Source organism: Athalia rosae, chromosome 6, assembly GCF_917208135.1.
Source record: "Athalia rosae chromosome 6, iyAthRosa1.1, whole genome shotgun sequence".
NCBI lineage: Eukaryota > Metazoa > Arthropoda > Insecta > Hymenoptera > Athaliidae > Athalia > Athalia rosae.
Window position 1 is genome coordinate 3,816,851 of NC_064031.1, and position 12,562 is coordinate 3,829,412.

General features: G+C 36.1%; 5 protein-coding genes across 8 annotated transcripts; 2 read left to right on the top strand and 3 right to left on the bottom strand.

Moving 5' to 3' along the window:
* Window positions 1-6: 6 nt before the first annotated feature.
* Window positions 7-2,895, bottom strand: LOC105683875 (mitochondrial transcription rescue factor 1). 2 transcript variants are annotated; one of them, XM_048656959.1, is made up of 4 exons: window positions 2,469-2,895; window positions 722-870; window positions 556-628; window positions 7-478 (listed from the first exon to the last, which is right to left on the bottom strand). In XM_048656959.1, the coding sequence occupies exons 1-4, from the start codon at window positions 2,487-2,489 to the stop codon at window positions 290-292; spliced, it is 432 nt and encodes a 143-aa protein (XP_048512916.1). In that variant the 5' UTR covers window positions 2,490-2,895; the 3' UTR covers window positions 7-289. The 2 variants fall into 2 exon arrangements, with proteins under 2 accessions (XP_048512916.1, XP_012252246.2); XM_012396823.3 differs by lacking the exon at window positions 2,469-2,895 and adding an exon at window positions 967-1,176.
* On the top strand, window positions 1,256-5,182 carry LOC105683873 (pyrroline-5-carboxylate reductase). 2 transcript variants are annotated; one of them, XM_012396821.3, is made up of 8 exons: window positions 3,028-3,052; window positions 3,371-3,494; window positions 3,676-3,929; window positions 4,022-4,103; window positions 4,189-4,325; window positions 4,533-4,744; window positions 4,812-4,928; window positions 5,050-5,182. In XM_012396821.3, exons 2-7 carry the CDS (start codon window positions 3,401-3,403, stop codon window positions 4,882-4,884), a joined length of 852 nt encoding a protein of 283 aa, XP_012252244.2. In that variant the 5' UTR covers window positions 3,028-3,052; window positions 3,371-3,400; the 3' UTR covers window positions 4,885-4,928; window positions 5,050-5,182. The 2 variants fall into 2 exon arrangements, with proteins under 2 accessions (XP_048512915.1, XP_012252244.2); XM_048656958.1 differs by lacking the exon at window positions 3,028-3,052 and adding an exon at window positions 1,256-1,373 and having other exon boundaries at window positions 4,812-5,142.
* Window positions 4,837-6,688, bottom strand: LOC105683872 (pre-mRNA-splicing factor 18). 2 transcript variants are annotated; one of them, XM_020851115.3, is made up of 4 exons: window positions 6,435-6,688; window positions 6,048-6,329; window positions 5,548-5,976; window positions 4,837-5,456 (listed from the first exon to the last, which is right to left on the bottom strand). In XM_020851115.3, the coding sequence occupies exons 1-4, from the start codon at window positions 6,495-6,497 to the stop codon at window positions 5,217-5,219; spliced, it is 1,014 nt and encodes a 337-aa protein (XP_020706774.1). In that variant the 5' UTR covers window positions 6,498-6,688; the 3' UTR covers window positions 4,837-5,216. The 2 variants fall into 2 exon arrangements, with proteins under 2 accessions (XP_020706774.1, XP_020706773.1); XM_020851114.3 differs by having other exon boundaries at window positions 6,048-6,332; window positions 6,435-6,685.
* Window positions 6,689-6,920: 232 nt separating this feature from the next.
* On the top strand, window positions 6,921-9,963 carry LOC105683867 (WD repeat-containing protein 36). The gene is made up of 3 exons (XM_012396810.4): window positions 6,921-8,596; window positions 8,676-8,950; window positions 9,036-9,963. Exons 1-3 carry the CDS (start codon window positions 7,063-7,065, stop codon window positions 9,900-9,902), a joined length of 2,676 nt encoding a protein of 891 aa, XP_012252233.2. The 5' UTR covers window positions 6,921-7,062; the 3' UTR covers window positions 9,903-9,963.
* Window positions 9,964-10,057: 94 nt separating this feature from the next.
* Window positions 10,058-12,431, bottom strand: LOC105683870 (nucleoporin NDC1). The gene has a single exon (XM_012396812.3). It carries the CDS (start codon window positions 12,146-12,148, stop codon window positions 10,415-10,417), a length of 1,734 nt encoding a protein of 577 aa, XP_012252235.2. The 5' UTR covers window positions 12,149-12,431; the 3' UTR covers window positions 10,058-10,414.
* Between the last annotated feature and the right edge of the window lie 131 nt (window positions 12,432-12,562).

A 12,562-nucleotide genomic window follows, 5' to 3' on the forward strand; every position in this document is an offset into this window, starting at 1 on the left:
TGAAAAAACTGTTCGTATACCAATATATTTTTTGTACTTGTGCAAACAAAAGTAACAAGGAACATATACTGATAAAGATAAATTCACAACTATTTTTCGTGTTGTAGCTCTTCAAATATGACATCAGATTATTCTTTCATAACTCTGGCCTTGTATTACATTTTATTTATAAGTTGTCTAGTATTCCAACATCACTACTGACAAAAGCAGTGAGGATGAAGTAAAATCCTTTACTAGTTTTCAATTCCTGGCGAATATACTTCGAACAATGTTTTCACATCAGAACACCTCAGATGCTAACTGGTGTCCAAGCATCGATGTAGTTTTCAATCGTTAAAACCTTTGTTCGCTGAAGTTTCACTTTTACATGATCGGTACCTTCTTTTACATTTAATATCTCAATACGAGAAACGGATAAGAAATCTGGATTTGTTGAACTAACCCCACGTATCAGATCAATTTCATCACCAATTTTACACTGCAAAATAAGGTAGAGTAGAAATTTATTGGATTTCAATTCATCAACTACAGAAGATTAAGAAGATCTAATCTTACCCTTTCGCCTTTCTTCAATACCTTATTGCCATTTATCCGCAATTTACTTTCATAGAACGCAGTTTCCACCCTACTGTAAGAACAAGATATTAATGAAATTGCTACAATTATAGACCTGTATCATTCAATATCTTTTATTTAAATTTTTCAGCATTGCATAACTCACTTTCGTGGCATATTCAGTCCAGCTTTGAGTATAAGATCAATGCGAAGAGAATTAACTGCTACAGAAAGTAATTGTGATCCTTTGTCTAGTACTATATCATCATCTTCATCCTCATCATCATCATCATCATCATCATCACTTTCATCTTGCTATTGATAGGAAAACAGTTTTCAGGTATCAGATAAGTGATCAATAAAGTTAAGAACAACTCCACAGAAAATCGCATGAAAGTAAACTCAGCAAACCTTTTGCTTTGAACGATTTTTCTTGTGTTTGAATCTCTTTAAGACACTTAAGCTATCTTGAATATTTGGAACTTGTTTAAAATTCAATAATTTCTTAACATTGTATTGATTATCGAATTTTTCTATGTATCCACAAACTATGTTATTAGCCGGCATACCCATCTGTAAACATCTTTGCCTGATTATTACAGGTATTCGTCTAGACAACATTATGAGCTAGATCACAACCAGGTCACAACTCAGAGCTACGTGACGTTAACTAGGTTAGGTACTCGTGTTATCTGCCGATTTTTTTTACTATCGTATACATGAGACAGGTGGTATTTAAATACACTTCTCTCTGGGCCATTTGTTTACCATGTTGACAGGAGATTGATGGGAGGGTGGATGGACGTTGGGTTTACTCGGTGTGTATTATACTTCCAATAAGAAGAATGTGATAGTTTTCTCCCAAAATCTTGATCATTGTGTGCAAACTGAACTTCAACGTTAGCAAGTATACATATATTTTTCGAACAATATTTCAGAACAGTTTTGTTCAAGTAAAATTCTTTTTCAGGCTGCATATTGTGTTTTTGATTCATATTCAAGAAGTAATGATTCGTGCTATTGCGATTCCTCTAAAAATCTGTAATTCACATTTCTTGGTTCCAATCTCAAGATCACTTTAGTACATGTCGGTGTAGTATGAAATATTAATTTAGTTTTGAAACATCCTTAGTTTCAAAATATGTAGATAACTTGACTGCTTTTGAGATCTTCCATACCTCTGTTAATTATCCAAAATTCATTACATCCATTCAAGTATTGTAGCAGTTTCACGATTTTGTTTACTGCAAAAATTTGATGGTACATACATATCAGTGTTATTTACTTCATAACTACTAAGTTCAGTGTAGAATGTGCAGTGTTTATTAGTGATAACCATGATAACACCTCATTAACAACGATTACAGTAGTCATCCTAAGTAACCAAATGATTGAAGAATGTATGCAATGCCTATATCAACTATATCAGCAACTTCATGATAATGTGCAATCTCAAATAGCAAGTAAATTGAAAAATTAAACCTGAGGTCATAGATCAAATGAAACTCTTGACATGAGGTATGCACAATCTGAAAAAGATAAGCAAAAAGTACCAAGAGCCAATAAATCATGGGATGGCAAAGAGTGAATTAAACTACCTCAATTATGATTATTCATCTACATGATATACTAATTATAATCTAATTAGAAAAAATTTGTAGTAAATATTGCAATGTTTTGAGTGCTATTCAATAGTCAATCTTGTTCATAATTGTCACTTAACAGGGAATACTCTGATTGTATTATATTTGATTGTGAAGGTAGTACCAGACAATCTCAAACTGTAGACAATTTTGTAATTCGATCGAGCTGATTCTCTAGAGCTCATGTTAGTTGGTATTTTTGTCTAAGATACTGTACGAAAAAAATTACTGTTATTAATCACTTTAGGCAGTTGAGCAAAAAATGCTTACAAAAGTAGGTATCAATTCCATCACCTTCACAATTCAGAGTGTGATATAAGCATAGGCCAGGGGGTAGCTTTGAAAGATATGTTTATTGAATATTTTGATATTCGTACATTTAATTGAATGCTCTCGATCAGCAGTGAATTTATCGTTAAAAGTTACCATAATATACTCTCGAATATCTCTGAAAATTTTCCCCTCCATTTTTCGGTATTGATAAGCTTTCTCTGACAAAACATTTAAAATGCGTTCAATGCCACAATAATATAATATCGGATGGAATTTTTATTCTTGACTTGTCCATAAATGACTATAACTTTGAAATATGAATTTGTATCAGTTCATCATCACCATGATAAATTGTCAACAGTTTTGGTGTCGATAATATTTGATTTGTCACACCTGTTCAATTGAGAATCGTCGTTATTGCAGTTTGGCTGTACCCTAATGTCTTCAGTCATGTATTTACTCTGTAAATCAGAATTGAAAGAAATATCATATGTATATTTTACAATTGGAGAGCACCACTATGATTCTTTTCTTTTGCTCTATCACAGTTATTCCATTGAGCACGGCTTCTCTGCCACTTAGTAAGTATCTCTTTCCGTAATATCAGTGATCGGATCAGGTAGATTAGCTCGTATTGGATGCATTTAGGTATATCGTTTGCATCGTAGTCAATCGGATCAAAGTGATGAGCAAATAAGAGCAGCAGCTTCCATAACTTAAATCAATATATATCTTCATTATAAACTGACCTTTTGCTCAACGGTCTGTGTGTGCAACTGATTACAATATACGTTAAGTGAATGTACAAGCTCTTATAGGATTTATCATTTCATTGAATGCATAAAATACAATATCAAGAGTATTGTGCTCAGTCCTAATTTACTCTTCAACTGATTTAGACCTGAACACTGTCTCACCAAGAATTCATTATGGATGCACTCCAAAATTTAACAAATATGAACATTGGGTTCATCGGAGGTGGAAACATGGCTAGTGCCATTGGTGCAGGTCTTATTCGTAAAGGTATGTCACAGTTACTCAATGCCAAACAAATGGAAAAGCTTGAGAGATATTTATTTGATTCTTCATTGTGATGAGAGATCTGAAGATGTTCGTATTGAGAGCAGAGAACAACGTGATTATTTGCAACAATACAGATGAATTCTAGCAATAGAACAATAATGTAGGTTTTCTACTACTACAGGTATATTGAACGCTGATAATGTCTGGGTGTCTGGGAAAACAAACCGGTCGTTTGAATTTTGGAATGATTTAGGAGCTCATACAACATTAAATAATGCACAGGTTGTTGAAAATAGTGATATTATATTTCTGTCGATGAAACCTCCCATGTTAGATGATGCTCTAGCTGGGATTGCAAATGGTTTAAGCAAAAAAGTAACAGGAAAATTATATGTGTCTGTACTGGTCGGTGTGACTTTGAATGTTCTTTACTCTGTGAGTACAAAAAATCGAGAAAACCACAATAATCGATTTTTATCAACTATCTATTTAAAAGTAGCAGTTGTAAATCAAGCAAATTTTTATAGAAACTGAGTGCTATTTTACCTGAACCCAGAATAGTCAGAACAATGCCTAATACCCCTATGATGGTTGGTGAGGGTGTAATTGGTGAGTTAATCTGTTATTAGCATATTCAGAAAAGTGAACAAAGCAAATCAGATTGTGGCTCAAAAACTCAATTCAATTTTTCCAGTGTGGTGTTCGAAGGGTGCAACTCTTGAAGATCAAAATCATGTGAACGCTATGTTTTCACCTCTCGGAATTAGTGAAAAAGTAGAAGAATATCTCATGAATCCTATTGGTGGGCTAACATCTTCTGCTCCTGCTTACGTATGTATACCAAGTCTGAATTCTTTGATGTATATATTACATTCTATATTGTTACTGACTAAAATTTTTGTAATAATCAGAATCATCTATCAATCTATAAATATAAGTTGTAGTTAAACCACAGATACTATGAGACAACAAAAAAAAAAAAAAAAATTGGTACAAAACCAGGAACATTTGACAATTTTTTAATTTTTCTTTAAAAAGGCATACTTGATTACTGAAGCCCTTGCTGATGGCGCTGTGAAAATGGGCGTCCCACGTGCATTGGCTACCAAATTCTCAGCACAAGTCCTAGTAGGAGCTGGCAAAATGGTTCTGCAAACTGGACGTCATCCAGGTCAATTGAAAGATGAAGTCTGCTCTCCAGGTGGCACTACCATAACAGGAATGTATGCTTTGGAACAAGGTGGTGTCAGGTAAGAACGACAAACCCATTAGTGTTTAAGGTATTATCATAATTAATATTTTTAAATAATATTTAAGGGGAGCTTTAATGAATGCAGTCGAATCAGGTGTGAAAAGATCAGAGGAGCTAGCTGCTGCAATGACCAAATAATTTATTACCCAATCTGCAGTTCCTGACAATTATTCAAATTGGCTGTAAGACATTATATATGAAATATTATTTCATTTCTATTCATGTTCAAATCATATGAGTGTTACATGTAACTCCAGTCTATGTATGTGTATAAATTTGTAGACTTTTAAAATTCTTTTACAGCTACGAAACGATGGGTTTATATTGTACTAAAAATAACTAGCATATTGCTGTGAGTTATTTTACTGATAACATTAAAGAGTGAATTGATTCTAATTTTATGCACAATTGCAACTGATAAATAACAATAATTGAATACGTGGTAATATTTTAATATCTATGCACATCACCTAATTGTTTTTTGCATACTCCACGCAGCGAGATGGATCAGTGGGATAATATTCTTGGCATTTAGTCATCAACCTTTTGAGTGCTTGTATGTATTTACGCTGTGTTTCATCATTCATAACGTGTGCAACATTCTTGGAGAAAATTTTTTCACGACCTGTACGGGCATGGATACCCACCATAGTGACCCCAATGGGCCAAGGTGAGTTGCCGATCGCCATTTGGAGATAGGCATCACTAGCCTGGAACAAATAGATATCTTAGGCTTAGGCCCATGGAAACGAATGAAAATGGGCGAATTAACTATATGGGAGAGTAAAATATAATACCAACCAATATATAATTACGTTCTAGGAGATGCTTAACAATTTCGGTAAGACTATCGGTGATGTCTTCAGGCAACGATTTGTTTTTAAGTTTTCTGAGTAATGGTTTCAAATATTCTCTAGTTTGGGCGTAAGTAGCACTAGCCATTTTTCCTCTGGTTCCATTTTTATCAAGAGCAGCCCTGCTGTTCAATTGGTTGCCCCACATTTTGACAAGGAATTGTAAAAACTGAGTAATCACATTCATGTCATAATCCCTGTCTCCGCAATTTAATTTGGCAGACATTTTCTGTATATCTTCGTAAGTTACTCCTTCGTCAGGCACGTGCACATCTCCTTTACCTTCCCTATCTTGTGGCTTTGATGATTCTAAAATTTCATCTAGATATGCCTGATCCACTTGCTCCATAGCTTCTTGAAAGTCGTTGCGGAAACCCTGTGAAAATTAAAAGTGAAAGACTTCTGTTTCAAATATTTAGAGTACAGGGTAACTTTAGATTTACATACCTTGTTGACTTCCGGTTCTGCTATCTCACGTTTCCTAAGTCTTCTGAAGGCTTCTAATTCTGTTTCTCCAAACAAGAGTATTGGCTCTCCTCGTTCGCGTAATCGTCTTATAACTTCAGGCCTCGACAGCGCCAAATGTTCTTGCCCATTATTTGCTACAGAGTCTTCCAAGTGATCGCTAATATCAGATTTGATTAAGTCTTTCTTGTGGCCATATTTTTCAAAGTATTCTTCTTGTTCCTTGGCTGCCAATTCTCCTCTACGAAAGTATTTTTTGTTGTTCTGCTGTATTTGAATTATTCATTTGAAAATATACTGTGTGCTTTAGACAAATCAGAGGATAAATAGTTCAAAGACAGAAAAGTTGGATATTTCATGTCAACTCACCAGAATTTTGCTATCTTCTAACTGTTTTCGTTTCTTTAGTATTTCTGCTTTCAAAGTATCCATTGCGTAGTACTTTCACAAATTTGATTTCTTTAGATTGTAAATGGCATGTGATTTATGGTTTTCTTGATATATTTGAATTCGGCGTGGCATTTAGTTCAGAGACATAATTCTTGAATAATTCACTTACTGAAATATGGGAAAACACGTCCACATTGATGCAAAATATGACATTTGAGGTGTTTTGTTATATTCTCACTTTTCATTCCAACAGTTTCTAAAAAAATGAAGAGAGATGGGGCCAGTGGTATAATACGAGAATAACTTTTTTTCTCATCGGACCCACATTGGATCCACAAGTAATCTATCAGTAAAAAAGTCACTTCTGGTAGAATCTTGTGCTCTAAGGGTAGAATGGTAGGGCAATATAAGCAGCTAGAGACCTCATACTCAGGCACTTTGAAGCACCAAGTGGCGATACACAAATGTTGACACTTTAAGCGGTCGTGGCTGACACACGTGTTTCAAATCTAACCAACATAAAATTTATAGTTGCTAATTAGAAGTTTAATATAATGTGGTCTTATTGAAATTCAACGCAACAAGGTATTTTTCACTTGGGTTTACAATGTCACACAGCAAAATATTTTCGGGAAATCGTGCTCTAGGATACGTCAGTAATCACGTACCTCTGGTTACAAGGTACATTAAAAGAAGAAAAGAAAATTTGATAGTAACGTGCGTAGGTAGAGCATTTCACACCTATGGGTGCTCTCACTTCACGCTATTAAGCGTCTCTGGTATACACGATGCAGATATAACTTGCATATCTGCCGATGCTTGGCATGTCTTTACAGCAAGTGAAAACAAAATTTATGCTTGGAGGCGTGGAACAGAATTAAAACATACTTACACAGGTCACGAGTCACCCGTTCACATCCTGTTACCCTTTGGAGCTCACCTAATATCCATAGACGAGGATAGTAATTTAAAGGTGTGGGAGATCAAAACAGAAGACATTATCTTGGAGCTAAACTTTGCTAATAGTATTTTTCAAGTCACAACAATCGTACATCCAAGTACATATATAAATAAAGTCTTACTTGGAAGCGAGCAAGGAGAACTGCAGTTGTGGAATTTGAAGAGTGCCAAGATGATTTACACTTTTGCAGGGTGGAACTCTCCTGTGAGTGTTTTGGAACAAGCCCCAGCCATTGATGTCATAGCTGTTGGTTTAGCCAGTGGAAAGATCATCTTGCATAACATCAAATATGACACAATAGTGATGGAATTCATCCAAGACTGGGGGATGGTAACTTCGATCGGCTTTAGAAGTGATGGGCATCCTATAATGGCTACAGGGAGTTTGGCTGGTCACATAGTTTTTTGGAATTTAGAGAAAAAAAGGGTTGACTATCAGTTATCAAATGCTCACTTTGGTTCAGTAACTGGCCTCAAAAGTCTCCCAAATGAACCTCTTCTAGTAACTTCATCCCCGGATAATTCCCTGAAGTTGTGGATTTTTGACTTAGCGGATGGAGGTGCCAGACTTCTAAGGGTACGTGAGGGTCACATGGAACCACCGACCTTTATTCGGTTTCATGGGAGTGATGGAAATAATATACTGAGTGCTGGAGGAGATTCTTCTCTGAGAATATTCTCTACTCTCACTGAAACTTTTAACAAAAGCCTTGGGAGAGCGTCCTTCAATAGAAAAGCATCGAAGAAAAAGAGTAGAGCTATGGAAGACCCATTAATTATGCCATCAATAACGGGATTGGCTTCTGAATCAGCTAGGGAAAAAGACTGGGACAACATAGCTGCGTCCCATTTGGGTTTGGGCGTTGTTACCACATGGTCTTATGACAAATTAAAAATGGGAGAGCTGAAATTATTACCAAAGAGATTTGACCACAAACCTAATGCTACAGCCACCAGTCTTTGCATAACCCATTGTGGCAATTTTGTTATAATCGGATATAGCACGGGGCACACTGACAGATTCAACATGCAATCAGGCATACACAGGGCCACCTATGGAGGAGAAACTGGAGGGCACTCAGCTGCTGTGAGTGGAGTAGCTGTTGATGCCTTAAACCAAATCGTTGTGACAACAGGCAGAGATGCTTTCATCAAATTCTGGCATTTCAAAACCTCAAAAGGTAAATTATCACAGTGATAATTGTATATCATCCAGCAGGTCAAGATTATTTAGTAACATTTTCTTATTGCATATCATAGATTCTTCACCTAAGACTATAATTGAAGTAAAGGAGTCTGTTGAATGGGTGCGAAGTCACGCAGAAACGTCGCTTCTGGCATTGGCATTGGAGGATTTGAGCATAGTACTTATCGATTTAGATACTAGAAGGATAGTTCGTCATTTTTACGGGCACACTGGCCGCATTACAGATGCAACGTTCAGTCCCGATGCTCGATGGTTGATAACAGCCTCAATGGATCACACCATTCGTACATGGGATATACCATCTGCGCAGCTTGTTGATATTTTTAGTGTATGTGTAACATAAATATGGTAGAAACCATCAGAGATTTTCAGAATTTATTTAATTCTTGATACGAATAATCTGTTCTTTGCAGGTTGAAGAAGCATGCATATCTTTAAATTTTTCCCCAACTGGACAATACCTCGCTACTGCACATGTTTGTAATCTGGGAATTTATCTGTGGTCAAACCGAACTCTGTATTCTCATGTGTCACTGACATCATTACCGGCCGATACCAGTGGCCCTATTTTGGGATTGCCAGGTTCTGCATCAGACCCTAATCAGGTATTTGTGGATGGTGACAATGAAACGGATGATAAGGACGATGAGTTTGTATCTCCCGAACAAATCCACTCACAGCTGATAACGATGTCGACTCTGCCTAACTCGAGGTGGCAAAATTTACTCAATATAGATATTGTTAAGAAAAGAAACAAGCCAAAAGAGGCTCCGAAAGCACCAGAGGCTGCTCCTTTCTTTCTTCCTACAATTCCCTCCTTGGAAGTTCAGTTCGACTTGGGAGATACGAATTCAAAAGAACAGACTAGTAGGATGATGGTACCTACGAATTTTGAAAGCCTTACAGTTTTTGGAAAGTTGTTGCAACTTTCAAGTGAGATAAATGATTTTTCTGAGGTTGTAGAAAGAATCAAATCCCTTGGGCCCAGTGCGATTGACTTTGAAATACAATCCCTTGCATTGCACATGGGAGGCTCAGTTGAAGTTATGTCTCAATTTTTAAAAATGATTTTCTCCATGCTAAATAGTAGAAAGGATTTTGAACTAGCCCAAGCGTATCTTGGAGCATTTTTGAAAGCTCACGGTAAAACGATAGCTGAGGAGAAACAATTACGTGAATATTTGCCAATAATTCAAAAAGCCCAACTATCTTGTTGGTCCATGTTACGGAATGAATTATTCTATAATCTTAGCGTTGTACAGCATTTGAAAAGAGTATAACTGGACTGTGTACATATTATTTTTATATAGCAGTTACTTTGAATAAATTGCTAACAACCTACAGTTTTCATTTGGAACAGTCCCCTATATAGTTACTAACAGAATTGTTATTTGATAATTTGATCATGACACTATGACCATCAACAAATAACTGGTTTGATATGAAAATTGTAATTTTATTCTGAAAAATTAATAAATGTACAAATGGTTTAATACCAATAATTATACACCAGTAATCGGAAAGCTGACAAACTTAGGCAATTATGAATCCGATACAATAGTGCAGAGTTAGTTGAATAATTTGATTACATTTGTATGATAAGGAGATACTTTCATTGTCATAAACAATGACCATATTCTGAATTTTGCAACCTACTGTAGTACAAACTGAGTACTGATCTATGGACTACTTTTTTTTTTAAATCAGTAAAGGAACAAAAAGTAAATAATAACAAAATATTCATGTCATAGTACAGGTATTACAAACAATGGTGATCTAGAAAACTCGAATCTCATTCCCTATAGGACATAAAGCTCTGTAGTTGACTCATGGTATCTGGTTCTAATAGCAAATCTTTCATATAGTCCCTGAATGTGGTAGTAATTCTATAAATACTGCGTTTTGTTGCACTTCTTAAGCACGTCACCATTTGCCTCATTTCTTTATCATCACTTTGTGTTCTTTTCACAAATATATTTGCTTTTTGTAGTTTGTCTAAAGCTTCTTTCAGAGTTAATAACGTGCTGATGATAGTTGGTAAATCCTGTTGTATCACGCCATATTGATCTTCCGTAAGGGAGATAACGATCAGTGAAGAAATACTTTCAGCTGCCCAAATTACTGGTTGGGCATTGGTGAAGATGTATCGTACCTTTTCTTCAAGGCTTTCTTCAAATAGATATTTGATGATCTGTTTTGAGAATAGGTAAGTCACAAACTGGTCTCTTTTGCTTTTGAAAAATGATCCAACCATTTGATCTTCGCTTGAAGTCTGTCGTGGGGGAACTGACGAGTCCATTGTTGATCCCAGGAGCTTGGCAGTTGTCAAATTTCTCATTCTATATTGGAAAAAATTATCTGACATTTTTCCAGGTGTACACAGTGTTGCTGGGCTAGATGTTGGCTTCTGGCTAATAGCACAGGCTCGATTCAGTTCAATTGTGAAGTTGGTTAAAAGGCCGATACATTTTATTGCTATCCCATTCCAGTTGCATGGCCTGCACCCTGGACTACTCAGAGTAAACAGAATAGATCTTTTGGATTTTTCTTTTTGAGCAAGAGTAACCAAGTCAAAATAAGCCAAATGCTGTACTATGGGTATTCTGTCTATGGCAAGTGCATCTGCAAGAGTCATTTCTGAAATTTGATTGGCATACATATTTTGCTGTTCAATGTCAAAATCAACTCTTTGTGTGAGGTACGCTTGGAACGAGAGATGCATGGTGTTCATGGTCAAAATAAACACAGAGGCAAAGAGCCAAGCGTAGAAGATCAGGGAAATGTTGAGCAGTCCATATACCGTGTTCAATGGTGCATCTTTCATTTTAATAGAGAAGATTAAGAGGATATTCTCCCTGTAGTAACCTCCATTGAAGTAGTAAAAAAATACAAAGCACAGAATTGGTGAAACTGCATTCAGCATAGCTTGCGGTAAAAGAGACCAAATTCCAGATTTAATTTGTGAAAATTTCGATCGAGGAATAATTGGAAACTGAATATAAATATTGGAAAAATGTGACTTGATGAATGAGTAGAGACCAATCCAGAGGCCGCTGAGCATTAGGAAAAAATTTTCTTCAATCAAGCAAGTGTCTTCAGCATTGCATTTGATGGTCAGTGAATTATAATGACCATCTCGCAGAGATAAGTGGAGCCAGGTAAGCACACCTCCAGCTAATACATGTAGTGCTCCTGCAGGAAGATTATGTGGCTTAAAAATATTACGGAGTATCGTAAATCTGCTTTTACGGTACACAGGAGCATGTAGATAAAACTTGCTGCATATTACACCTTGCAGAAATATTACTGTAGCTAAAATCAAAAAGTAACCCCAAGTCCGAATACATGTAACAGCATCCCAAGTGTTTGCAATCCACGATAGTGGATGCATTATACGAAAGTTTATTATCAAAATAACTGAACTCATAATCAAGAATTGCGCACAAATGCTCGTCAAAATAGCCATAAACATTCTCCACATCAGAAGTTCTTTGCAGCCTAAAAGGCTCGAGAGTTCTCCGGTCATGATAACCTCCAAATATGTATTTGTATCACGTTAACAATTTACATTAAACACTGTAACTCAATTATAGCCAATTGTAGATTCTATCAATTGACCTTGTATTGTTCACTGAATTATTATTTCACCCATCACATTCTCAACACCAAATTTATTCTTTAGAAAAACATAGCGTGATACACATGAGAAATTTTTGACTACCCGGTACGATGACCCGCGCGTTTCAAGTTTCAAGGGGGTACAATTTTTTGCCGTAAGGTTGCGACCCCCCATCCTCTTTGGTTGCGACATTGCGCTACGATACGGTATGCATTTGAATCGAAGTTAGTAGCCGCCACATGGCGCTGCTCAACAACTTTTGAATTGTGTTTACTTTGATTTACTACACCCGTGCGTAGCACGCACAATCTTCAGTCGACG